General features: G+C 40.5%; 1 protein-coding gene across 1 annotated transcript; it reads right to left on the bottom strand.

Moving 5' to 3' along the window:
• Positions 1–280: 280 nt before the first annotated feature.
• LOC146685112 (inactive dipeptidyl peptidase 10) lies at positions 281–27,047 on the bottom strand. The gene is made up of 26 exons (XM_085444685.1): positions 26,989–27,047; positions 25,451–25,721; positions 19,925–20,039; positions 18,492–18,587; positions 18,218–18,312; positions 16,613–16,684; positions 12,636–12,688; positions 11,961–12,042; positions 11,378–11,498; positions 11,144–11,298; positions 10,760–10,857; positions 10,468–10,591; positions 8,095–8,136; positions 7,910–8,014; positions 7,198–7,289; positions 6,332–6,379; positions 4,230–4,348; positions 4,090–4,137; positions 3,691–3,789; positions 3,350–3,416; positions 3,019–3,213; positions 2,865–2,919; positions 2,671–2,770; positions 2,504–2,562; positions 1,692–1,764; positions 281–1,593 (listed from the first exon to the last, which is right to left on the bottom strand). The coding sequence occupies exons 2-26, from the start codon at positions 25,700–25,702 to the stop codon at positions 1,376–1,378; spliced, it is 2,583 nt and encodes an 860-aa protein (XP_085300811.1). The 5' UTR covers positions 25,703–25,721; positions 26,989–27,047; the 3' UTR covers positions 281–1,375.
• Between the last annotated feature and the right edge of the window lie 13 nt (positions 27,048–27,060).

Here is a 27,060-nt window from a genome sequence, read left to right as displayed (position 1 = left end):
TTCATGGTGTAGCTCATCAGCTTTATCCCTCTGCAGTTACTTTACAATACACTACACTACCCATGTTCTTTAAACTCTATACCAGTAGCTATTCTCATTTCCTCCAGGATCCTCTCACTCCCTAACATTAGAAATACTCCACACTGCCCTCTCTCCCAGTCTTCTTCCATACCCCCCACATGTGTGTAATCTGGAACAACCTGCTTTCCACTCTTCATCCCCTTTATCGCTGCGCTTACTTCCTCATTACAAGCAAAGAAAGAAAAATGTATTTTCACTGTAAAATGGGAAACTTTATTTTCAAGGATTTATGGGGAAAGGAATAGCTGGTTGTCTACAATCAATGGCATTCTTTTCATACCAACTGCATGCATGGTTGACAGACTGATGGTCAGGCCCAGCATCTGTGGACTGTGACATAATGGCTCAACAGTTTGTTTCAAGGAATAGTTTAACTGTGCAATACACAAGAAATGGTTAAAATGTATCAAAACAGAAATGTACTGCACTTCCAAATACAGTACACAGGCCTACAGTTGTTTTCATTCTTAAACTGGAGCATTTAGTATAAATACGCTCAGCCTCAAAGTCATTCATAATCACAAAATGCAAACAAAACTAGTGGATAAAGTCCACAAAATGTATTTGGCACACTAAAAATGATCCTTATCTTAGTTTATTTAAGCCGGGAACACACTACATAAAAAAAGAACTTGAAATAACTGATTTTACAGTGAAACCTCAAATACTGTGCAGAGTATGCATAGCTCAGTGACCAGTGGTGACAGCTTGTGTTGTAACTTAACTTTTGTGATGCAGACATCTTGCATCACAGCTGTCCCAAATATTTGGTTTTGTAAGACTCGACTCGTTCAGATGGGGTGATTTTAAGCCTTTTAACGGCATTTTATGCAAATCACTAAACATGCAAGGCTGATTCATCTCTTACACTGAGTTTCCTTTAAAGTGCGTCGTGTATTCCCGGCTGTTGGCAGATTTTGCCTTTGCAGGCAAGATTTAAAATCAGCAAAACACCCAAAATGCAATGTAAACTAATCCACATCATGCAGCCATTACGACATGCATGTTTTAAAATCTTTGTAAACTCTCAGCAGAATCATTAGCTGTCTAGTAGTCCACATCTTCTAAAGTGAATTTTGTAAACAAATAGGGCCTCAAACATACATTAAAACAGCAGGAACTGTGCAACACATTATACAGTACATCAATGTTTCCAGAAGTTATAAGAGGTGATCTGATGCGGTTGGTCCCCACTCCTGTGCTCTTGCGCCTGATATCCGACTCAAGGTAATGCATTAGATGGCATACAATCCTTAGAGTGTCCCTTCAGAAGAAAGAAAGGGGAACGCTGGGCTCAGTTATCTTCCTCCTCTTCATCCTCTATGGAATCTAGGAGGGGCCTGTGCTTCAAGCAGGTCTGGAGGTAGTTCACCACTGTCCGCTGGAAGTGTTTGATGCTGCGGGGCTCTCTCAGGATGTGGCCTTCATCTGGGTACAGCTGCAGAGAGTAGTTGGCCTCCACCTTTACCAGACGGCTCAGGAGCTCAGCGCTGTGCTGGAAGTGTACTCTTGCTTTGGATGAATACACACAAACCCACAAATAATGTAAGGAAAATTTACCCCTCAAAAATATAGCTGTCACATTTTTCATAAAATGAACATGATCTCACCGTCTGCAGTTCCATGCAGAATGAGGAAGTTCTCATCTTTCAGCTTGTTAACCTCCTCCAGCATGGAGGCAGTCTGAAAAGATTGCAAAAGGGGATGAGATATTGGGTACACCTAAGCGAAATAATAGCAGTCTATCACACTGGCTCCGCAGTAAATCCCTCCTTGACAAAAAAAAGTTTCAATGTTTAGTATTGGTTTAACTCTCTACCCCTTGAAAGTAGACTAGAAGTAACCCTTAAACGACCTAAGCTCTTTTCTGAACCGAACAATCAGTTTCTGGGTTTCTGTCATATTTCAGGGTTGCTTACATAGCAAAATTACTGTGTCTATATGAGAAGTAAGTGAGGGTGGTCTTGACGGCTATCTTTGAAAAAAACAAACAGTAAAAACTAATCTAATGGTCATCAAATCATGTATTTATTGATACATATCATATACTGAAATGTCAAAACTCATAATTAAGGTTATTGGTGAGGTCGTTAAATGTCGTCTTAATAGGGTAAAAAGTTAAAGGGTGGTTATTCAAGTTTGAAATCTTACATGAGGCTGTGGTTTTTTGTTCAGGACAATTCTATCATCAATGTATTTATAATATTTCGCACCATTCATAAATCAGTGAGGGAACACAGTACAATTCAACAGCTCTGCAAACTAAAGTCTCAAAAATGACCATAAATTGTTATTAACAACTTGGTAAAATGGTTTAGTTATTAGTGATTAACTTGCAATCAACTTCAAGTTATCTCTTAACCCATCAAAACACACTGAGACTCCTGAATGTCTCAGTTCTAGACTAACTTTAGAGTCTCACCAAGTAAGCATGTTCCTCCTTTGCAGGAAGTCCTAGGTACCTCTCTGAGAATGCAGCACCTTCAAACAGTAGAAAATTTTTTCTCTGATAAATTAACAGCCTCTGAGCTGTGACACAATTTTCGTAGCCCGGTTACATGAATAGTTAATGACAAGATCTCTGCTCACTGTAAAGCCTGAAGTCAGTTATTGGTGCCACAGCAGCTGAGCACTGGAAGAGCTTATCTGTTGCTGCCAACATCTTGAGAGTTAAATAACCACCAAATGCCTGTATTGAGAAAATGAAACGTGTTAACATCAATTATATCTGCGATGAGTTTCATCCAAAGGAAATAAATGTCTAAAATGAAAAGTGCCATAACCTTTCCATAGAGGGCCATCCGGCGATCGTCTATATAAGGCAGCTGCATTAACAACCTGCGGAAACAACGTAAAAGACCTTTAGTTTTTCAACTACCAAGATTTGTTTTTATATTTAATCTATAAATGCTTCTGTTTTAGCATAATTGGACTGACTCTATAACTGCCAGATAATCTTTGACTCTCATTGAGCCAAGTTTGCGCGGATCCACAGCAGTGGTCTTCTGTCCACGGCCAACCCCGCTCCTGCCATCCACCCGGGCCAAGGCCACATTGTGCATGCTGGAGAAGACCTGAGGCCAGTCGAGGGCAAACTCCTCCGTTACAGACTGACTGCCAGGAATGCCATCTCTGAACAACAAGAGGAATAAGATCAGCAAGTGTGGCGAAATCTGTTAGTCTCGGACGAGCGATCAAAAGATTAGGGGTCACAGGTTGCAAAACAAATGGCAGCTGACATTTATCAAGCTTGTTTAATGATACTTACACAATGATGAGGAGAGGGTGCAGGTTGGCCTCATACCCCTGAGGCAGAGATAGCTTCAGGTGCAGATCTACAGAAAGGAAACGGGGCTTGAAGAAACACATTTGTCTGCATTTATTTTTTTAGTTACTAATTACATCCCAACCGAAGGACATTTTTACTATCACTCACAAACAATTAAAACGAATTACTGCTTTGGTCAATACTTAACTACAGTTGTCCCTTCCAGGCTGAGATTCTTGTTCTGCCAGTGCTCCATTGTTTCTAATGATATTAACTGATTGCTTAAGTATACTTCTTCAAACAGAGTTTAACAAATAAGTGCAGCGGTGTCTTTGCGGTACCATGGTTATCTGCTGAGAGTGTCCTGAACAGAGTCTCAGGGAGTCGTTTGTCCTCCAGAGCTTTAGACAGACGGCTGTTATCTTCCAAGACGACATACCCTGTGGAGATTAAAAGACAAACAAACCCCCCCCCCCCAATACTGTCTTAATGTTTTTCCCCCATCAAGACAGCCGCAGCATGCCACCTGGTTCCATATCATCTTCACATAAATGGCTCTAACTGAGAGCCACAAGCAGAGGGCAGTGTTCACAAGCATGACAGTAATGGATTTACACTTAGGCTCTGCTTGAATGTATTGCTCTCTGTAGGCTGTCTGGGGAAACTGCAGACAGCCGGTGTGTATGTGTATATGTGTGTATTACTTTACCATTACTGAGACAAGAAGATCTAACACTCACTGGAGGGTTCCTTTGTACTGTGAACCGTCACTTTAGGGATTCCCGGGCCTGTGGATTTTTCAAATTGACATTATAAAACCAACTGTCTGAGCAATGCAAGCCTGTATGTGTATAAATATGCACGTGCGTGGGTGATTTACCCAAACAGTAGAGTGTAAAGTGGGTTTGATTGGGGCTGAAAACGGCTTTATAGAAACGGCATCCATCTATGAGGTTACAGGTAATGCACTGGCGCTGAAACACTCCATCTAAGTCCACGCTTTGAAAAAAAGAGAAGAGATTATTGATCACACTTCAAAAGAACAGGAAAGTCTAAAGCAGTTTGATTTGCTCCAGGAGTGGGACAAATGACTGGGGCAATATAAAGGAAAATGTCAATGTCAAGAGACAGACTGTTCACAGAGTTGACTTTTCAGAAACAAATGGGGTTCAATAAGGTTAGACGTAAAAGTCGTTATACAGATTGCTCTGTTAGGCAGTGTTGAGTCTCTAAATGTCTCTCCACCACAGTGCTTACAAATTTCATACAGTATTAATCATAGACAAAGTTTAAGCAAGCCATCTTCCCTTCTCTATAATGGTGAAGCATTTCCCCAAGCCCGAAGGTATGTAAGCTCATAAAAAAGATATGAAAGCTAGGAGGCTGATGAGGGAACAGACAAGTGGTTTACCATAGGTGAGATCATCTGTCTTAAATGACTCTGGCCCAAGCAGCTGGTGTGGCTCATATACAGCTGATGCAAAAATGTGCAGCTACTCTTTCTTAGCTTTATTTGATAATTTTATAGAAACATTAATGACCCCCACATGATATCCTGCTAACATTCCCACTAAACATCACACCACTTTCTTTGGTTTTAAGTAAAGTATCTTGACAGCTATTGCCCGGATTGTGATAAAGTTGGCTTAGACATTTATGTTGCATTTGAGATAAATTAAAATTACTTTGGTCATCCTCTAATTTCTCATTTAGCAACATCCTGAGGCAAAAATAAAAAATTAAGTCTGTCACGGTTTATGGCCAAGTTCCCAGAGCATTAATGACATTTCCATCAGCCTCAGCTGCACTTTGTGTTATCTTCTAATTAGCAAATGTTAGCAAATAAGAACAGCCTCACAGAGCTGCTAACAGAGCAGCAGACTATAGGTCTAATTATATGTTAGAACAAGTAATGTTAATAAGCTAAATATCTAATTACCCTGACTACTGTCACAATGTTGCACAAAATCTGCATCAGGTCAGTGTCTATGACAAGCAATTTTAACACTTAAGTGACCTTTTTGTAGTTTCATTTTATGTATCAATAACTGCATTTCTCCTAATGCAACGTTTAATCTTGAAGGTTCCACAATAACATGACTTGCTATAGCAATATAAAGTACTGTAAAGTAACTTTTATATTTTTGGGTGTATTTTCGACATCCTGAATTAACATTCTGTACCTAGACATAGAAAAACAGGTCTTTGGTCAAGAGTCAGGTACTTATTTTTAAGCACTTTGAAAAACAACAGAAGTTGACCAATATGCCCTCCAGCTGAAAGAGCAACAGTAATGAATAATAAGAAAAAAGTAAAACAAAGGTCTGATGGGAGTTAAAAGATCAGAGAGGTTAGGAGGTGCTAATTCATACAGTGATTTTACAAACAGGCAATAAAATCTTTACATCAATACTAAGATCACCTGTGAGGAAATGCAGAGAGGTGAATATAGATAATACGTCTTAATTAAATATGCATTTTTTAGGTGACTGCAAAGACTAGCTGCCACGTACATAAAGAATTATACAGCCAGTGTGAAATGAATGAGGGAACCACCTTCTTAAAGTCAGAGAAGGAAATGAAGCTAAGAAAATGATTCTGACAACTGATAAGTTTATTTTCATTAAATGAAAATATTTTTTTTTGCAAAGGATTAATGGTAGCCAAGGTCACCACAAGGCATGAGACAACAAACAATGTTAAAAGCAGGTTATTCAAAACAGCCAGAAGTGAGGCTGCGAAATTTTAGTTGGTTTTGGAGTACATCTCTAATTAGTAGTTGAGCTGAGAACTACTCTTTGTGTTTTTGGAGTGGTTTTTAATCTTTCATTCATCTTTCAATGGTTTCAAACATCACTTTAAACAGAGGCTCCGTATCAAGGTCTGCCTACCCTTTGGGTCCCTGGGCCTTTACCCCCATTCAAACCATTATATATCATAATCCATTACAAACCATAATTACAATTTCAGATCAAACATTACCTGTAAAGGTGTCTGCTCTGTCTGGATTCCTCTGTGCTCAGGAAATAGCTGAGGAGGACAAAAACAAATCATAGTTATAGCACGTTACTCACAGTATAGTCCTAGCACTGCAGATAACATCTGAGAGCCCCTGCTTCATCCTAATTATTCCAGATATCAATAATTCATGACAAAAATCTATTTACAGCTATTTACATACTCCAGCATGTAATAAAAAATCAGCCATATTTATTTTCTAAGGCAGAATTAGAAATGATGATTTTTCTCACAGTACAGTATTTCTCATGCTTACCATCCACTCCTGTATAAATGTAATCATAGGATTGTACACTTGTGTCAAATGTAAGTAGAACACTGTAAGTCAGAACTACTTGTCTTCAGGCACAAAGCAGCTACCTGGGGGCTTTGAGACTGAAAATAACTGCCTTTCTTTGCTTGTCTGCCATGCTCACACCTCAGTCAATTAGCTCATGTGGGGTTTCTGGCCCCAGCAGGATAAAGACAGATTTAAGCCATAATCTGCTCTGGTCCAGTCTAAGTAAACCTTTACGCTCTTCAGATTCGATGCAATGCCTTCCAAAGTCAGAGTTAAAGCTGTTTCCTTTGGGGTATTTAACCGAGATCAATCCTACATGTTAAAATGGCATTTTAGTTATTTTTAATTACAATCACGTGTGTTTAGCCTGATAAAAGAGCCTGCTCCCCAGAGGTTGACACATCTAGAACTCATTCTCAGCTCACAGAGCATAATTATGGCCAGTGTTCGACTCTACTATACCCGCTGTCACTTGTGTGTTCATGGTAAGAAACAGAGCACTGATAAAGCCGTATTCGCCCCAGCACCACACACTGTGGCTCACACATACATTTTTCCAGCCTTCTCGTCTAGGGCGCAGAGCACGGTGACATCCCAGCTCCCTGATGTCAAGAAGCGAGGAGGGACAGAGGGGATGGCAAGCTGCGTTAGACAGAGACACAGAGATGAAGAAGTAGACACCTTCGCTGACTAAAAATAGGCAGAAGGATACAGCAAGAATGCGCCAGAAGACGACAACAAACACGAAGAAAGGGTCATGAAGTTCAATCGAAGAAACTGACACAGAGGGAGGTGCAGGCAGAGTACTTATAATTATTACGTTTTTTTGGGGAACTAAAGTTAAAGAGATATAGGAGAGAAACCTCAGAATATGAGCCCAAAAATTACAAAGGTGTTAACTTTGAAAAGATAATTTTCTCCTGCATAGTTTATGTTTCTTATAAAGCATCATTAAACATGTTTAATTACCCTGCTCAAGATGAATGAGCTGTAAAATGGAAATAAACTGCAAAGATAAAAACAGCGAAGGACCAAGAAAATATTAATCTGCAAAATCACTCCGGGGATAAAGACTCAATTGTTTGTATAATTAGGGGGGAAATAAATGCAATCAAATAGCTTTGCCTGTGAAAGAAATGGAGGAGACGGTGAGAAAAACACACTTTAGCTTCTATGCTGAAGAGATTAGCAATCACAGTGCGTTTATGTGACCTCCCCCAAATGTTAACAACAGCTTATTTTAAAAACCTCCCAAAACTGACCTGGGCTGCAAGACCAGCAATGTGGCGAAACTCTCCACGAGCACCTTGTTTTGCTGGCAGGATGGTATAGAAAACAGAGCCGTCTGCTGAAAACAGTGGCACATCCTGCCAAGGAAAGGACACAGTCAAAAGAGAGACAGAAGAAGAGGAGTGAACAGATTTCATAGGACAAAAGAACAACATACCTGTCGCTGGTTTTGCATTATGTCCATGGCCATCTTGTGTTTCTGTGAATTTTAATTTCAGATAAGGTAGAAAAACATTAGTTATATGAGTTATAAAGTGCTTTATACCAACAAAAGTGAACTAAAGCAAATGAAAATAGCGTAAAAATAGAAATTGTTGTGGGTTAGGGTTCAGCTTTTATTCTTTAGACTTTTTAATTGAATAGAGTTACCCGAGGCTCTCAGTGTAGAGATAGATAATAGTAGAGGAGAGGGCAGTAAACACTGAACAAATATGGATTACATTCTTTCAACTTTTCTCTAATGTTTACTTTTTCTTTAATGTTTTTTCTTCAGCCTTCAGGATTAGTCAATTCTGTTAATGTGTTTTTATTATTGGGCTCCAGTACAGCGTGCTTTAGCGCAACCTCTGATAACACATCGTCTGACTGTCACACACAAGTCATTCTAGCTCCCTTTCCTCTTCCTTTAAGCCAGCTTTCTTTTGATTGCTTGCCCCTCACAAACACAGGGTCTGAACTGTATGGGCGGGGCTTTTGTGCTCACACAGAAAAAAAACTTCGAGAAACCAAGCATTTAGAGCACTCTAGTACGTCAGGATTTGGCTTCCAGGGCTATGCAAAAGTCTTGAGCCACCCCTCAATTCCTCATATTTTTCTGGGAAAATGGGAAATAGATGCAGCAATGTACTGAAACATGCAAACATAAATAGAAATACAGTATATATGTCAAAAACATAATTTGTTCTGGTATTGAATGGTGGATCAAAATCTGTACTTTTCTGTGTTCATAATTCATTTTCGATAAGATCTCCAACAACCCTGGCTGAAGGGCAGCCCAAAACCATGACAGAGCCTTCACTGTGTTTTATACCTGCAGACAGTCACTGTTTGATCTCTCACATGACCCCTTCTATACATACTGATGACAATACAAACCAAATATTTTGAATTTGTCTTCATCAGTCCACAACATGTTCTCACTCCCAAAGCTTAACATTTTACGCTAGGTGACAAATCGTCAATATATTACGCTTCTGGCCACCCAACACGTCCCTGGATTACGTGACTGGAAAAATGGGGAAACATGAGAACCGCTTGGAATGAATCTACACATTTACGTTTGTTTTACTTAAATGGCTTTGGGAAACACTATCTAACATCGTTAAAGTGCTGTTTAAGGTTAGGGATAAGGTTATGGTAAGGGCTGGAATACATGGCTGGAACGTATATTACCGCGGAGTGTCATTCTACTGGATTACATCCATAACTCGGCGCGTAGCCTGAGAACGCGGACGGACACCTTTCACGTTCCTCAGGAACACCACGGGACGTGACAAATCGTCATTATATTACACCTTGGGAGCGAGTCCCATTTCTTCTATAACTATCAGACTGTAGTGATGATGATTTGAACCAAAATTTTCAAAATCGAATCCACTGGTTGTAACTTGACAAACCTCAGACTTTTTCCTCTTTTTCTGTTTCCTTTCCTTAAAAAAAAAACTCTTGACAGCCACCCTTCCACTGAGACCATTTCTGATGAAGCTTCAGTGAACAGTAGATGGATGAACTGAAGGGCCAGATAGATCTCTTAAGTCCTGTGTCAGGAGTTTGCTGGATTTTTCCCCACAATTTCCTAAGTACATGACTTTCTGTTCATCTTCTGTAGATGGGAAATGAGAACAAATTGTGCTTCTCGGGACAGGCTGCTAGTAGGAAAGTCCCCAGAGATACAAGTAAATTTGTTTATTTGCTAAGTTGTCTGCTATGTGTAGACACAGCAGTGGTTCATCCCTTGAATTAGATGCCGCTTTTATGCTCGAATGATTCATCGTTCTGTGTTACTTGCCTTAACAAACAAACAGAGATTCTTCTGAAAACGGTCAGGTACAAGGATTGAACGGAAAATGAGGGAAAAAGCCGCCAATGTCCAAAGAAAAACTTTAAAAGACATTACTTTGAAAACCTGGAGAACTCTTGCTCAAGACCTCTTCAAAAAGTTACAAGCGAGTCTGGCGCCTTGGAAGCAAAATGAGGCCTCGCTTAACATTTTTTCACAGTACTGTATACATGACAAGAAGGAAATATTAAAATAGGTCCCCTTTAATATAATATTTTGGAATATTGAAGTGAGATCTGTGAGGATTTATAGAAGAGCAGCAGGACTAAAATACTGCAGTACATCACTGAAAATTCTTCTCATGCAGCAAATGACCTTAAATATTAATCCAGTCAGTGGAGATTTGGGAGCTTAAGGAAATCAATCTTAACTCCCAACACTGTGTAAATGAAGCAAAAAATTCTATTACAGCTGTATATTGCAGCAGAAGGTGCTCAGATTACTAATGTGGAACAAGTGATGACCGCTCACCTCTGAGCATGCCCCTGTGGTAGCCTCGCAAACACAGAGCACAGATTGGTTCTGTGCACGATTCAGCCAACGAACTGCGAGCCGGGTGCTGCTGATCCAAGTCACCATGGATATGTAGTTGTCTCTGAAGAAAAAAAAAAAGGATACATGAAGAAAGTATTAGAAAGTGGTGCAAAGAAACTGAAAGAAAAAGGAAAACAAGCAAGAAAACTTTGGACACGTGTAGTAATTTCAGGTGTGCTTTGAATCCTTTAAGGCTTATTCTGTTTCAGCATTTACGAAGGTGTGCTACCTGGCTCTGAGGGAGTCCGGAGGCATCATTTCCAGAGTGTGAGCTGGACCATACAGATTCACCACAAACAGACTGACTGATGGGATACTTGAGCCAGCCTGTGAAGAAAAACCCCCCCAGATAAAATAAACTTAAAAAATATGAAATGAATGCTCTTTATAAAAGCAAATCTTTTTAGTCATGCAAACAGCAAGAGACCTACTGCACTACTTGTCAGTCCGCTATTTTGGTTCAGGCTGAGGCACAGCTGCTTCAGAAAGACCCTTTGTTTTCCCCTTTATAGTTTATTTTATAGTTTTGCGAACTCAACTTCAAATGATGAAACAGTGGCATTTTTCTAAACTGCCTACACTTGGTGACTGCAAAGTGCTTAGCTGTTTTCACCTTAGGGTAAGGGAAGAGCACATTGGAGGGGTAGAGACCACCTAAGAAATGAGGTATTTCCATCACAGGTGTAACAGAGTTGTTGATGCTGAGGTATGCAAGGCGGGCACCATCCACAGACCACCAGTGGGCGGCATATTGTAGCAGCACCTCTTCTGTTTTGGAAGAAAGAACTATTGTAATATCAAAGTAAAAGTATGAATCTGGAGAGTCAGCAGGTGAACTACATTTTACCTTCATAAGTCCAGTCAGAGAGGCCGTTCACCACGTATTGCTCCTGGTCAGTGGATGTAAGACGCAGGGGTTCGCTGGTCACACTTGGTTTGTAGTAGATATCTCCGTCAAACACAAAGGCCTGGCATGAGCAGCACAGACAGAAAGCACCGCCAATCCATTATCAAAGACAGCAAGGTTGCAGACTTCATTGCTGGCTCCATGATTCGAGAAGCGGACACCCTCCAAGAATGAATGAATCATTGGCTAGCACACACACGGGTGGGAGCCAATACATCTTCACTTGCCAGTTAATAAGCTGCAGATGAGCACTGACATAGCAGCAAAAGCCAATTACATTGCAGGTCAGGTAGATGAATTATATATGTATAATGAGCACAAAACCCCATTACAGTGCGACAGCCACTTCAGGTGGAGTTCATTGTATAAGATATTGTACCTTTGACGTTATGATGAATAAAATTATGTCAAATGGAGGAGGCATTCAGCATTATTATGGATTTTAAAGGGTGATAAACACTTCCACCATACTGACAGTTTTAATTGATGCAGATGACAACACATGAGTAAGGCCCTCACTTACCAGCTGGTTCCCCTGAGGTCCCCAGGAAGCGTACTGTAATGCTGCCTTCTGCCCCTCTGGAGGGCTGAGTTCAAGCAGATCCCTGAAACACACACAAAAACTCAAACATAAGCCCTCCATTAGGGAACACTCTCCTCTTTGAAGCCATCCAAGGTCCATCCAAGCCCTGCCCTTGAGGGAGCTACTGCACTGTGAGAACAAAGGGGCAAGATGCAGAGAGGGAAAATGAAACAGAGAACGGGGCTGATTCATGCAAGAGTGCAACATTTCTTTTTCTATATTTCTAGCCACAATTTTTTTTTTATTTCCTTAGGACAGGCAAACATTTTTTCTCCAAGGCATACTCGGGCAATATTGCAGGTCCTCCAGAAATCCTTTTCAGAATAACTCCTTAGAATTTCAAGGGATCACTCACAGCTACCAAAGAGTTTTTTTTCCCAGAGATAATGCTGAATATGATTCTCAGGCAGTGAAATCTGAAGTACAATACAAACCTTATAGAGCCTGGAAAGAACACTGACAAATGAATGGACGTCTGAAAGAAACATGAAATACTGATTCAAATGAAACACGCTTTGGGGAAAGTTTTTTTTTTTTCCAATCTGCAGGTCTGCTTGCATTGGTAACGCTCATGCCCAGTGCAGCCCATGCATTAGCAGTGATGATTCCACCTACCCATTAGCCACACTGTAGATAGCATAGGAGGCAGTGAAGGACTGAGAGAACACCTGAAAAAGGTAGAGGATATCATGCACAAAGGTGTGCCGCACATAGATGAAAACACATACTTTAGTGCTCACACATGCACCTGAGCATGTACAATTAAGGTTAAATGCAAATGAGACAAATATTATGACAAAAAAATTTACAGTTAAGCATAAGCAACAAGGAGCTGTGTTTGCATCATCTAAGTGCTTCTGAAATCACTACAAAGACTGAGTCGAGTGGCTTATTACCTGGCAAAAAGGAGCAGCATAATTTTATTCCAAAATTACAAAGGTAAAGGTTTAGTGAGCCTATAAATATTTCACTGATAATAGTTATATTTAATATTATTCTTTCACCTAAGCTAGAATGGAAGTGGAAAATTGCTTCGTGCTGTAAGTATTTGCATATGCAATCATTTTTAGTAGATGGTATTTTAACACTCCCCTACTTTTTATTGAGCCAATCACATCTTTACGTCTTAGTGATATGGACTTAATTTGCAGGAGTCATTAAACTACTGGCAGCAATTTCATCCATATTACATCATAACTGAGATCTCAAGTGAATAAGAGAAAGTTGGACCTTCAAGACTGAGCAAAAGAGACAACACCAAAGACATGGCATGTGAAAGAAAAGCACAAAAAACGAAGACAGACATTCCCATTAAAAAGCATCGTTAAAGTTAATATCCTTCACACTGAGCTCTATAGTGGCTGGCAGCTGTGTCGCAAACCTTAGAAAAGCATCAGAAGCTCTGAATAATTAAATTAACACGTGTGTGAACGAATTTGTGCATGTAAGTGTGTCTCTTAACTGCAACTGATCAAATCAATAGCTAATGAATTCAAGGCAAAATATTGATTTGCACACCTCTTTTTTCAAGCAAAGAGTTGGAAGCAGCATTTGCCCACTGGCCACTAAGGGCCCCAGCCACCTGGAAAACCAATCCCTAAAGAAATTAAATGTCACATCCTCTATACAACACATTTAGTAGTAAAATTGGATTTTTTTCCCCCTTCTTCAGTGCTGTCTGTTGTTAGAAAATGCATGAATGGAATGACACAGCGCTAAAGCTGCAGGGATAAAGGAGTGGAAATAAATTTTAAGGCTATCTAAATGAAATCGAAATCTGATTGTAGCATAACGGCTGCGCATGAGGGGCTATGCATTAGGTGGAGCAGAAAAAGAGCTGTTCACAACACAAAACAGGAGCAAGAAAAGGAAGAGGATAACATGAAGTGGTGGACACAAAAGGGAAAGTGAGGGAAGAAGATAGAGTGAAAGGAGCCGCGACAGGACGTTAAAGGGGGGTATCAGTCTTCAAGACCAAAGGGGGCAGCACTGCTGTCAGCACCATACCAAATCAGCTATTTGTGATTTGTTTAGAAACCAAAAGATTCTGCTTGTGATTTAACATCACTGGCAGATTCTGTGTTATTGTGTGTTTGTGTGATAAATAGAAAGAGAGAGTGAGAGCATCTGTCATAAAGAGGCAGAGTGAATTCTAATGTGGTTGCCAGTAACATATCATAAATCCTCCAGATCGTGCTGCCTGTCAGCCTCGCTTTTACTACCCACCCCCTCCATGCTGCCAAATAGGGGGGTATGGGCACAACACATGATTACATTCTCAGAAGATATTGCTGGATAATGTGACAAAGACTGCGTATAGAGATTACAGCACCCTTTGCAGGAGCACAGTTATTAGAGGCTTTTGTACAACGTAAAACTCACAATGCGGAGATAATAGCATCCTTCCTTCTCAACATTGTTCCTGCCTCACATGCATTACTTAGCAGCCCCACAATGTGCTGCCTTTGATACAAGCACCCATCAGGGTTTGCTGCAGAGTGCAGACCCAACTCCCTTTGCTTTTTATTTGTCCTGAAACTACACTGTCTTGGCAGGCACCGGTTCATTTGCCTCCGCTCATCAATCCTGGTAACCTCCACCGCCGCTGAACTATTTCAACATCACTCATTTGAAAATATGTACGTCCTCTCTTTTTTGCCTTTCTGCTCTCACACACAGAGAAAAGAAACTCTTAAGGCAAACCTCTTTAATTCAAATAAGCTTTAAGAAAAGATATTTTCCTGTAGGAAACCTGCTTTCTCTTGTTCCTATGTGTGGAAAAATTCCCTAACTGACTTATGCACATACTCTCTTATCAAAATCCATTTATTTTCACTCTCCCCTAAAGCCTCTAGAGGTAGTACAAAATCCAAAGAAGCCTTTTAACTTTACACATAGCCTGCACACACATTTCTCTCTCTACTACAGCTCTCTCCTTCTAGTATCTCGGACATTTTTGGGTATTCTTTCTGACTAATTTCAACTGGGCATTGTATCTAAGGTCAAGCGATGCATATCCCATTTGCAAACTCCTCCATCGTTACTGCCTTTCCCCATTGCTTTATGTGTTTTTTCCTCTCATTCCCTACCACTATCTGCTCTTCTGAACGGCAAAGCCGCTGCCTGGCGCAAACTGCTTCAGTCAGCACAAATCCCCCCAGAGATAGACAGAAAAAAGTGAGTGAGAGTGAGGAAGATGAAGCAGGAGAAAGAAGGAGGCAGCCACAGAAAAGAGGAGCATGGAGGAGGAATAGCCCCCGCGCACACTGACAATATGCCAGCCATGCTAACACAGAAATTCATTTCTAAATAAACAAACGATTCCAGGTGCCATGCCTATTGTCTCTGATTTCTTCGAGTATGCGCACACTCTGAGCATACAGATTAGACAGGACATTTCCTGCTGATATCAAAGGAAGTATGCTAATGACATAGAGTACGATCAACCAAAGCAACCCACAATCTGGGCACGAATCTGAGCCCTTTCTCTATAGAAATGTGTGAAAGCTGATTGAATCCCCACTAACCGCTCAATAATTTAGTTAGAATGGATGCACTGTGTTTGTGATGATGCTGTAACACAGCAACAGGCTCATTCGTTCCCCCCACACAGAGAAAATATGATACGCAGTGATTAGAGCAAAAGCAGGTCTCTAAAGGAAACCCAGAGAAATGGAAAAGGCTGTGAGGTTGAATAAAGAAGAGACCGAGAAAGCATAAAAATCTGTTTAAAGATTGTTAATAAAAACTCAGGGAAATGTGCTGAGAGCCTTCATTTCCTCCTAATTCTGTTTTCTTGCCTCATCGATTACTTGCACATTACACAACTTGCCTTCCCTCTGGTCGAATTTCCCAGAGGAACCCACCCGAGGGATTAATAAAGTTCTATCTTAAGAAAGATTCACCTATTTATTAACCATGAGGGCATTTAGAGAGCGAGGTGGCTGGTGGGGGGTGGAGACACAGAGCTACGCGGTGTTAAAAGTAAAGTGAGCAAAAGATCTGTGTTTTGTCCACCCCAGCGCTGATCTGAAACCACCTGCAATCGAGATTCTCGTCAGATTCTCATTAAAATTCTCCCCCTCCCCCCCGAACAGGCAGAGGTGATTTCATTACTGCAGCTCCAACTTCACCTCTTCATCTCCTTGATCTCCCCATCCCCCATTTGCACTTGTGTGCTAAACTCTTCACGGCAATCACATTCAAAGCTTTCGTCAACTCCCTGCACGTCGTGCCATCAGCCAGTTTAAATATTCAGCCCCTCATATGTTAACCCAGTCATCGAGCAAGTGGTGTTATGGAGCTGAAGATTGCTGCAGTTGCATAAATGAGCTCACTCACACGCTCTTTTCTCCTCACACTCCTTCTGTTCTTGCTCTTCTCTTTGTTTTTTCATTGAGGCTCTGATCAGGATGCATGTCACAATTGTTTTGCTTGTCACTAGTGGCCTGTCAGACATATGGTGGTCTGTGAGTCATAACAGCTTGTCTTTGATACTAGTGGATAATTCATGACCCTGGATAATTTCTGGATAAGATTGATGATTCTTTCTGGGGAAGTCTGAGCCCACTTGTCATTCAAAGGCAACTTACCGGTCGAATGTTATATGCCAAGAGGACAAACCTCTTGTCTGCAGACACTTGGAACTGAGTAGTGGTCAGGTCCTACAGAAAAAAAGACAACAACGCTTTATTAGAAAATCTTCTTTTTCATTCCAAAATGTTTTAGAATATTTAGTATGATAATTCCACTTTTAACTGCCTTCTATCATTTCAAATAAAGCCTGTGACTGTTATTCTCTGATGTCGAGTTTTTCCTCAAGAATCATGTCTGTCTTGTACTTTCTATAGCTGCTTTACTGGAAACATAAGCAGCCCATTATTATGATGCCGATGATGCATTAATAATTTTGTGATTTCTGCACATCTTGCAAATGCCACATAAAGTCACAGAGGAAAGAATATGATGTAAATAACGTGGAAATAACGTGTATTTCCAAGTGACATTGAATAAACTGAGCCACACACACACATTAAACTTAATAACCGTCATATATCCTGTAATTTTTGTTTCCTCTGTTGTGTATGGGGTCTCCAGCCTTTCATGTATCCAGAACAAAGCCAAAGACCATCAAATATAAATCACTGCCGACAGAATATCAGTCTTCTTTTCACTATTGTGGTATTCACTAAAACAAAGATTTCTTCAGTCCTTTTATTCAGTGTGTAACAAGATATACACAGAAAACTCACAAATAACCAAAACTACTGTTTGTTCTTCAGTGCTATAAAAAAGCTACATACCTTCAAACATTAATCTACTGTTCTCCTTCACATTTCGACAGTTTTAATGTTTTATATTCTAGTTTAAACCAAGTAGCTGTGGGACGATTATAGTTTAGTTTAAAATTCTCGAGGACATTTTCTAGCTAAAACTCCATGTCACACTAATTCCTTCTTCAGATTACTGACTTCCTCCATAATTCATGACTTAATTAAAAATCCCTCTTACAAGCCAGTTTTGTGTCATGAGAACATGTGCCATGTGTTTAAGGCTTGTGGTGATCTAGCTTTTGCTTCCCATGTTTTTGCTTTCATTAAAATCTTCATTCACTCGTTCTTCATTGTCTCTTATACAGGTACGAAACTCTTGGAAATAAAGTTTTACTGATTTAATGTGAATTTTTTATCTTAAGGATAGACACTATATTTAGGTGGATCTGTCTCAGCGATTCATTTATTTAAGGAAATCCTGTATACTTCTTCATACCAAAAAAAAAATCTTTTTCTGGAATTGGAAACAGCAGCAAAGATGAAAAAACGCTCTATCCCAAAACCGAGGAGTGACTTCTCAACCTGACAGCACAGCCCTGCTTTAAGCTCCTCGGCAATGACCCACATAAGTCTGTCAGTGTCGTGCAGAGGCGGCGTTCAAAATGATGCCCCTGCTTGGGAAATTCTCTTTGAAGGCTCGTATTGAGGGCTCACAGAGCAGCCAGATTGGGGGGGAAATTAGACGATGCTGTCACTTTTCCAAATCTTTTTTTGTCTGACGTGTGGGATGTGGAGCAGTGGGAAATACAGCATACTCCTCTTAATCTGTCTATTTGAGCATCAGTGTGCCCAGGCCTCTGTGGATATGATCAATTGTGTATACTGAAATCTATTCTCTAAAAGTTTAGTGTTCCTGTTACTCACCAGGGAGCTGTTGTCCAGCAGAGTTGTGGTTATGTTGCTGGTGAGGCTGAACGACAGGACATGTCCCTCTCTGGTGCGAAGAGCAACTTCGTTCTCTAAAAAAGGTTGAGTTCACAGAAGAAGGTCTTGTGCTATTAGAATGAAAGAACAGAACCAGTGGCTGCTGCTGCAAACCAGTGGCTCAGTCGTAGGTGACCTCATTAAAGAGGCGTCAGACTGTTATGAGGACTTTATCAATGAAGAGTGATTTGTGAGTGAGAATATGGATCCTTACCATTCAGCCATGCCACACAGGGGTTATGAATCTTAAATTCTTCACTCTCGAGGTCCTCCATCGTGAGATGGGAGCGAAGTAACAAGTGAGACTCGTCTTTAAAAGCAAAGAGACAGCGATAACTAGCACATCAAAAACTCTCCTTTGTTTACAGAAATGCAAAGTCTGTGGCTTTTCGCAACTTGGCCTACATTCCTGCTTCATCTTGGATTCATATTTTGCATACTCAAAGTTACTGTTATTACTTTGCAACACTCAGTGGAATATTTTTCTATAATGTAAAGATGTGGGGGGGGGGGGGGGGGATACCACTGCGAGCTTGCCTAAAATTATCAGTAGTAAAACAGACATCTCAGTTCTTTAAAGGGACTCAGTATGGCATCAAGCACAGTACAGCTACAGGAGCATTGGTGCATTTAATATTTGTATGTGTCATTACCATATTATGAGCACAGGGCAGATGTCTCATTACCACATAAGTCTCAGTTATGGAGCCATGTTGCTATTTAAATTTAATAATAATTCTCCTCTCTTGAAGAAGAACATTAAGAGTTTCATGAGACTCCAGAGCTGTCCACGCAGAACTGTCAGTAGCCCAAAGAAGCCACCTCACTCAGTCATTGAATTCAGTATCTGAGTGTGTGAACTAATCTATTATTAACCATCACAAAGTCGGACTTTTAAATCATAGCACGGTGCTTTAAGGGATATTTTGGCATTTGAGTCAACTCATTTTATGATTTCCCATTAAACATTTTCCACGTTATTAAATACCTACCACTACTAAAATGCAATTTACAACAACGCCCTTTTCCTTTTTTTGGACTCCTTGGATCTGAATTTATATTCACTGAGCAGCCTTGGGGGAACCGCTAACCTGGCCTGACAATAACAATCTACCAGCAGCTCTAATTAACAGAATATATCCTGTTTGTTTAATCTTTACTGAATCTAAAATGTGAACCCAAGAAGTCACTTTTGGAGGTTTTTATGTTCTCTCTAGTTTGGCTGTATAGCTTCCTGAATTTGTCCTTGGTTGCCTGGCAACTGCTCAGGGCCAAGAAATTGTCACCTAGATTAAAAGCTCATAAACGGTTGCATTTACACTGTGTTTTTTTGTCAGGATTAAACAAACAGGAGAAACAGCGTTAATTAGTGAGCTTTAGAGGTGCTGGTAGCAGGATCCTGTTACTTCTGGAAAGAAGGCAGCTGGTTCCCTCTGTTTCCAGTCTTTATGCAACTAAGCTAAGCTGCCTGGCTGCTGGCCTCATATATTCCCTGCCCTACTATAGACTTATGAGGAGTGTATGCAATCAGCACTGCATTAGAGGTTCTTCAGTGCTCCTTAAAACATCTCCTCTCTGCTATGATACTTTTACTTTCCCCAACATCTTTCCCACTATTTTAACCATTTTCTTTGTCCACATTCTTACCAGGTGTGAGGAGGATGACGGAGAGAATGACCAGAGACATAACAGCCAGGATCACCACCATGGCGATCCCTATGCCCTTCCAGTTCCTCGGAGGACCATCTGTACTGCCCAGGTCCTTATGTTGAAGAGTACACAAACACACAAACACTGTGATGAATGCGAGAACAGCTGAGGAGGAGGACATTAGTGTGCACAGTCACAGAAATTTCTCCCCGACAGGCTCAGGGGGCTAAGACCAGCCTTCAGCATCGTAGGGCTCTCACTGAATTACACCAATTTTCCATATGAGAACAGCACAAAATTGCTGCATATGAGAGATATGTCTTTAATTGCGGCACCAATTTTAGCCACGCCGTAATTTTTTCTTTTTCTTTTTTTTATCTCTGCTTCATTTCACCTGTTACATGACTGATGGGCCATGTGGTACAGCTAAAACAGAGGGGGATGAGTTAAAGAGTTGTTGAGAAATGTGTTGTTCTTGTGTGCATTTATAGAAAAAAAAAAAAGCTATCTCATACTTCACCTCCAAAGAGCTGCTTTGTGTGTCGGGATTTAAACAACAGCACTGGATGAAGTTGTTAAAAAGGCAATAAAAGGAAGAAGAAGATAATATGATGAGCAACAAACAACAAGCAATTACCAAGAGAAAAAAATTTCAAACTTTAGATTCTAGTCCTCGTGTACCCTCCGAATGCAATCAGGGGAAACTGATAGAATGAGCCTGCATCAGTATCAGTCACAATTAAACACAATTGTGTGTGATTCCCAGGCTGTGCCCTGCTCCCCTCATAATGAGTTGCTGGCACTGCTGGAGCCGCGCGTCTGCTGGTGTGTGAAAGTTCAGTCACAAAGCAGCCATAAAACTCAGGCTTCATTATTTCTGTTCACCCCTTTGACTTGGCCCTCAAAACCTCGCTGGTCCTGATCACTTTCCACCAGGCTGTCAAGAGGAGGGCAGCGGAAGAAGGGCATATGGGGTGCACTGGTCAACAGATTGCTGCTCTTCCGTGCTCCCTGCATGACACCAGATGCCCCAGTTCTGTGCCATACTATCCTTGACATCAGCCTTTAATATCTTAGTACTTTCTCTCCCCCACACATGTGCCCTTACCTCTCTTCACTGTCTGATTTAAAGCCCCCGATACTTAGTCTATTAAAGTGCTGAAAACTGACGATGTACTTACATAGCTGGAGTTAAAATGTCTGGAAAAACTCATTTCCATGTGTGTTTCTTTATGGGTCCAACTGCATCAAAAGTTTAGTTCTGAGACACATTTTTTACCACTTTCTAAAACATTACATGTTTTCACACTCAGGGCCTGCCAGCACAAAACTCCTGCCAAGGTCTCATCTTTAATAGATCTGCTCGGCTGCAGTATCGTAACATGTTCAAAATTAAAACCAGTTACACCTGAAGGGACAACTTGTAAGCGATGTTTGAACTTTCTGTGCAGGCCAGAGCTAGGAGATTAATGTTGAAGGCTGTGTATCTCCTGCCTGGTCTAACACTGTTTTATCACATTTTCCTGCCCTCTTGGTTAACAATTGCTCCCCAGTCTGCTTCTGGTAGATAAAAAACCTATAGTATGTGAAGACTTTGGTAGAGTACAGTTACTGAATCATATTGCACAGTTAGCACTTTTGGCTAAAAGTTTGAAAAACTGCTATTAAAAAAAATTGAAGGTCTATAAGAAAACAGTGGATATGCTGTAAAATGCAGTCATTATTAAGCATAAAATAAAACTGCATTGTTATTTCAGTCAAAACAGGCATTTTCAACTAAAGTCTTCACTTAACTGATACCACTACACTTGCACGTCCTTTCTCTCTTTATATGAGCAATATGAGACCTGGAACATCTGCCTAATGAGATGCACAGCTCTTATTATTCTCCTGAGCACAGACATTAAGCTATACTTCCAATTAAGGTCGCGCTGTTGTTAAGGCAGACAGGGAGAATCCCAGATTTCAGTATATAAGGAGTTTTGTCACGCTTGTAAATGAGGTACAGAGCAGACAGACTGAGCAGAATCCCCAGAGTGAACATTGGCGAAGCTGCTAGTGCCTACTGGCTGCTGGTCACAAAGCATGTGGGAACCTAATGCAGCACAAACTGCTGTCACAGTCGAACAGATGACAAGCTGTATGACAGACCAGGTTTATCTCAGTCAGCACCCTGACGGACAAGCAAAAATATCTCCATGTGGGTTTTCTGCTGAGCCAAACCACAACTGAATCACACATAGACAGTCTTTTTATTCAGCCTGCGTGATCCCACACGAGCTGGAGTGGAATCCGGGATGTGGTGTCAGTCAAACACCAGAGGGTGCAAGATTGCAAATCAAAGGCAATACCTCTGTGGATAACTCATCCTGAAGGCATCCCCGTGAGAGGAGTTTTGGCGAACCATGCAGAACTGAATTTGAAGAGAGAGAGAGGTCTTACATTTGCCAGCAGAGCCACAGGCTTTTCATTCAGCCAAATCATAGAATCAATAATGTGTACAAGGTCCAATGGGAAACAATTAACAGTGGGAATACAGCCACTGAGAAAACTTTTAGATAGACACTCTTCCTTAAACACTGTTTCCTGCAATATATGACAGCTCCTAGTGGAAGAACCTCACAAAAACTAAGCCTGTTTTGTGCCTTCTACCATTTTGACTTAGAATTTACACTAAATAGAAGCAATTGCTTATTTACCTGCACACAAACAAACTGGCCCCCTTTCCTCAATGAAGTGCACACAAAATCAGACAATTTGAACTGTATTGATCGAGTTTGCACACTACAAAAGCAAGTCACGCCAAACACAATTACTTAGTCTGCACAGCCATGCACCACAACTGGGTTGCGCAGAATCCAGGCGGCGCTCAGAATTCATAAATTAGGCTCAGGAGACCTCCTTAACTCCATCTTCTGTGTCTTTGCGGCATCCAACAATAAATCACATGCAGGGGAATGAAGAAACCAATGCAGGCTGTTCAGGGATTCTGCTTGTAGATTTGCATACCTCCGGGCACCCACCCTACTCCACCCCATCCCTTAATACTGGCCAGTAATGTTTATTGCACACAAAACATTGGAGAAGGCATCAACGAAATAACTACCAACATATAAAAGGGAGAGATGTATTGGCAGTCACATACAGCCCTCGATATAAACAAAAGCTTCCTGATTTTAAGGATTCACAATAACAGGTTGCAAGGGACATCTGCAGATAACCCACATATGCATTATCTTGTCAATATTTCCCCTTCCCTTCATTAAAAATGAAAGTCATCATTAGAGCAGACTGCTAACTTTAGCATAGTTTGAATAAATGGTAACCAAACTGCTGTAGTAATGACATCAAGACTGATCCGTATCTAAGGCTGTCTTTCATGAACTTCAGTGCTCTAACTCACTGCACCAGAATTATGATTTTTAGTTTCTTATCCCCCCCCACAAAAAAAACAGTAGGTGGTAGGACACCATATGGAACAGGGCAGTTCTTTTTGCCCTCGAGGCTATTACCAGACAATGCAGCAAAAGCCTTAGTGAAATGAAAGGCTGCTTTAGCCTCTACTGCTGCAAGGCTGCCCTGTCTTCTTTTCATGCTCCCCATCACACGCACGAAAATTACTGTACAAAAGGTTGCTGTACAAGGGAGCTTTTCCTCAGCGTGTCCAGCCACTCAAAGTGGCCAAGCTCCTGCCTTAGGAAATAAGCAGCATCAGTAGAAACACATGTGGGAGAGCTACGGGTGAGATATAGAGTTACAGTACAAATAAAAAAAACGAACATGCCATTTTTTAGCAAGCTCTAAAGGGATACCAGCAAATGATATACACGTAATAGGTTCAGTGTAAGAGCTCCCAGTGTCATGCTGGCACTTAACCAGCGTTAAGGATAAAAAATATTGCTGTCACTGCTAGTTGCATTCCTTAATGGCAGGGATTTACTGAACCACAAACAAAGCGCTGTGTTTTTCTGACACAAATATGCTTTATTTTGTTGATGATTGTCACATTAAGTGGAATCCACAATCCACTTTGTACATTCTCTATCTAATATTTTGACACACCAACACACGACACAAGTCATTTTCACTTTTTTCTTTTCTGGTCCAAAGGCCAAGAGACAGGTGGTGCCTCGTGAGGCTGTAGATTGCAGTCTTGTAATACTAGGCTTTATATAGTGTCAATAGTATTTGAACTTCGCTGACTTGAGACAGGTGAGAGTCTATAACCCAGTGAAGCAGCAACAAACCCTCTTTTTGAAAATGAACAAATATTATTGTCTCATTAATTGCTTCGCATATTGATTGGAGACTGCACTGAGATGCTGTGTCACTTGCAGCTAATGGAATATTTATAAGCCTCACAGCCGTTTGTGGCCCTCTGAAAGAGACAAAAGTGCAGAAGGATTATAATAAAAGATTCTTTTAGACTATGATTTCATTAATACTTCCTCTCATCAGCTTGTAAGTAAAAGACTTAAATATTAGTGTGTCATTTAATGCCAGACATCTCTGTGATCTGTATCACAAATAGGCTACGTACTAATTAGATATAATTAGACTACTCAATCTAGTCTCTTGAACACTTTCACCTTCAGGGTAGCCCTGTTCTAATGACCACTTGATTGAAACCCTTTCCCAAGAAGAGTGACAGTTTGACCTGTTCATTATTTGACTTGCCAAGATTTAAAAATGGACTCTGCTGAAGAGCAGCCAATAAAAATTCCTGAATAATTCAAGATTTATTTTTTAATTTAAGGGTTAAATTCAGAGTTTACAAATGATGCCACCTAACTTACGTGTATTTTCAATTTTACATTAAACCATTTATAATGCAACCACACTTACACACCATCGGTGAATGAAAGGCAGAAATGAATCTTGCAGATCACATCCTGTGCAATAACATTACATGTAAATGCATATCAGTGAGCTCACAAGTTGTTTAGAGGCAAAACTGTCTACTCATGAAAATACATGAATGTTACATTTGAATAGGGAATCTGTATGGAATCAGAATTACAGATATTATGGAGTATGTGCCATAACTAGCAAGGGTTTAAAGTGTAAAAAGAAGATATTGGCTCATAATCTTTGCTCATTGACAACACATCTATGCAGCAGAGGGCTGATCAATCATACAGCGCAGCCTGCCTCTTTATCACTGTGCAGGTCCACGCTGGAGGGGACAGTCTCTTAGAACAAATTCTCACGTCTGACTGTTGGAGGAATGGGCATTGTTTCTGGTGCAGATATTTTGCTGAAAAAGTCTGCATGGGACAGAAAGACAATGTAGGAGTGACAACGACCGGACGTTAGCCCAGCCTGCACCGCAGTGCACAGAGTCAAGCCTGTCCAGGTGATGGATATTAACGAAGAAAAGTGTGAACGGGCGAAAAGGCAAAAACACCAATTCCTCACTGCACATCACAAAACACCCCCTTCTCTCACACACATACACGTGCTCTGAATCTAAAAAGAAAGAAAAAAAAAGTGCGGACAAAAGAAAAGAAAATGCACACATACCAGATCCGTGGTCATATTTTGTTGAGTTGTTGCAATCATTGTTATCCGCTGCAAGCTCTGCTCTGCCTCTGTAGCCTCAAAACTCGCCGAGCTGCTGCACTGTTGTCTTGCGGAGCCTTTTCTGTATCCTCTGCTTCTTGCAAGTTTGTCCTCGGTGGGCTGGTGGTCCCCCTCCCCACACTCAACCAACCCACTCCCTCTAAACGTCTCTCTCCGCCTCAGTTTCTCTCTGGTTGGGTGCCTTTCGTTCATTCACTCATCTGTTTTTAGGCTATTAATCATGATAAAACATTGTTGGGCATGTAAATACAACCGTAGGCGACTCCAGCTGTTCAGCTTTTCCAGTCCCCCTTTAAAATGCGTAATTATAAAACAATAAAACATGTTGGAGGTGATATAAGCCAGATTAACGTAAAAGCACAGGTAAAGGTTAGTGCTATAATTTAATAGCGTGACTATTGCCTCTATAAGTAAATTAAAGCGCAGTGAACGCCTATTTTAATATAAGGAGAACCACAATAGGCAAGGACCTTTCTATAGACACATTTAGCCCATCTGTCATGACTTGATTAGCTCATACACAATTATGAATATAATATGGCCAGAGAAGAATAGTATTGCTTTAAAAGTATGATTGGAAAAGTTAAAAGTTAAGGATGTGTGTTTTAGGGGGTCGAACAGAACACATTTATTATGGAAAAAGGGAAACTATTTGCACTCCTGTCGAATAGAAACATACCCATATTATAAGGTGAAGATAGTTATTTTTATAGGTTTATTTAAAAAAATTTCAATAATAAATTATGCATAAAAATTAATAAACACAGTCTAAGCGAAAGCCCTTTGGGACGTTATGCTCTAAAAACATTAAAATATATAATTAATTTCAAGCAAAGCAATAATCAAAAATTGACACGGAAGAGTTTGATATACAGTGTAAAATTCTTAGCTGCCCTGCTGTGATCCTGGTTGTGCAGAAGGGTTCGTCCTGTTAAAAGGGAGTTGTTGTTTTTTTCTTTAAAGTGCTTGCACAAATTGGGCTGCCTGATTTGGGGGATTTTCTCCAGAAAGCTATAGGGTCTTTACTTTACGGTATAAAGCGCCTTGAGGCGACTCTTGTCGCGAACTGGTGCTATATTAAAAACAAAACTTTAACTGAATTATGACCTCTGTTGGACACAAACAGGTTAAGGATGGTAATTATAGTTTTTGGTGTATCCGTGGCCCTGCAGATTCTGGCCATATTACTTGCTGGCATGAGCAGTATATGTTTTATAGAGTGTCTGTGTTTTGACAGCCGCAGCATAACGGCATTAACAGTCCAAACTCGGAAGTCGTTATTTTTCCACTTACGTGCTCTTGGGAAAAAACACGGGTCTCTATTTTTGAAAGATATGACCGGAAGTATTACTTTTTATTCTCATTTCTTCTTTGTTATAAATTTATTCGCTTATTTGATTGCTAAATATTAAATGTATTATCATTAGGGTTAACACTGGATCAGTTCTACCCATTCTGACGCAAATCTACTCGCTTACCTGTGAAGCGACTGGCCGTTACGGGGGTTTTACTTTGAAAATACAAACACGGAAGTTGCATCTATTTTTTGC

This window comes from Copadichromis virginalis, linkage group LG20 (genome assembly GCF_057382275.1).
Source record: "Copadichromis virginalis isolate Kocher_CV1m ecotype Utaka linkage group LG20, C_Virginalis_male_GT1.1, whole genome shotgun sequence".
Taxonomy (NCBI): domain Eukaryota; kingdom Metazoa; phylum Chordata; class Actinopteri; order Cichliformes; family Cichlidae; genus Copadichromis; species Copadichromis virginalis.
Note: the sequence above shows the minus strand (reverse complement) of the source record. Positions and strands in the feature narration are given on the sequence as shown.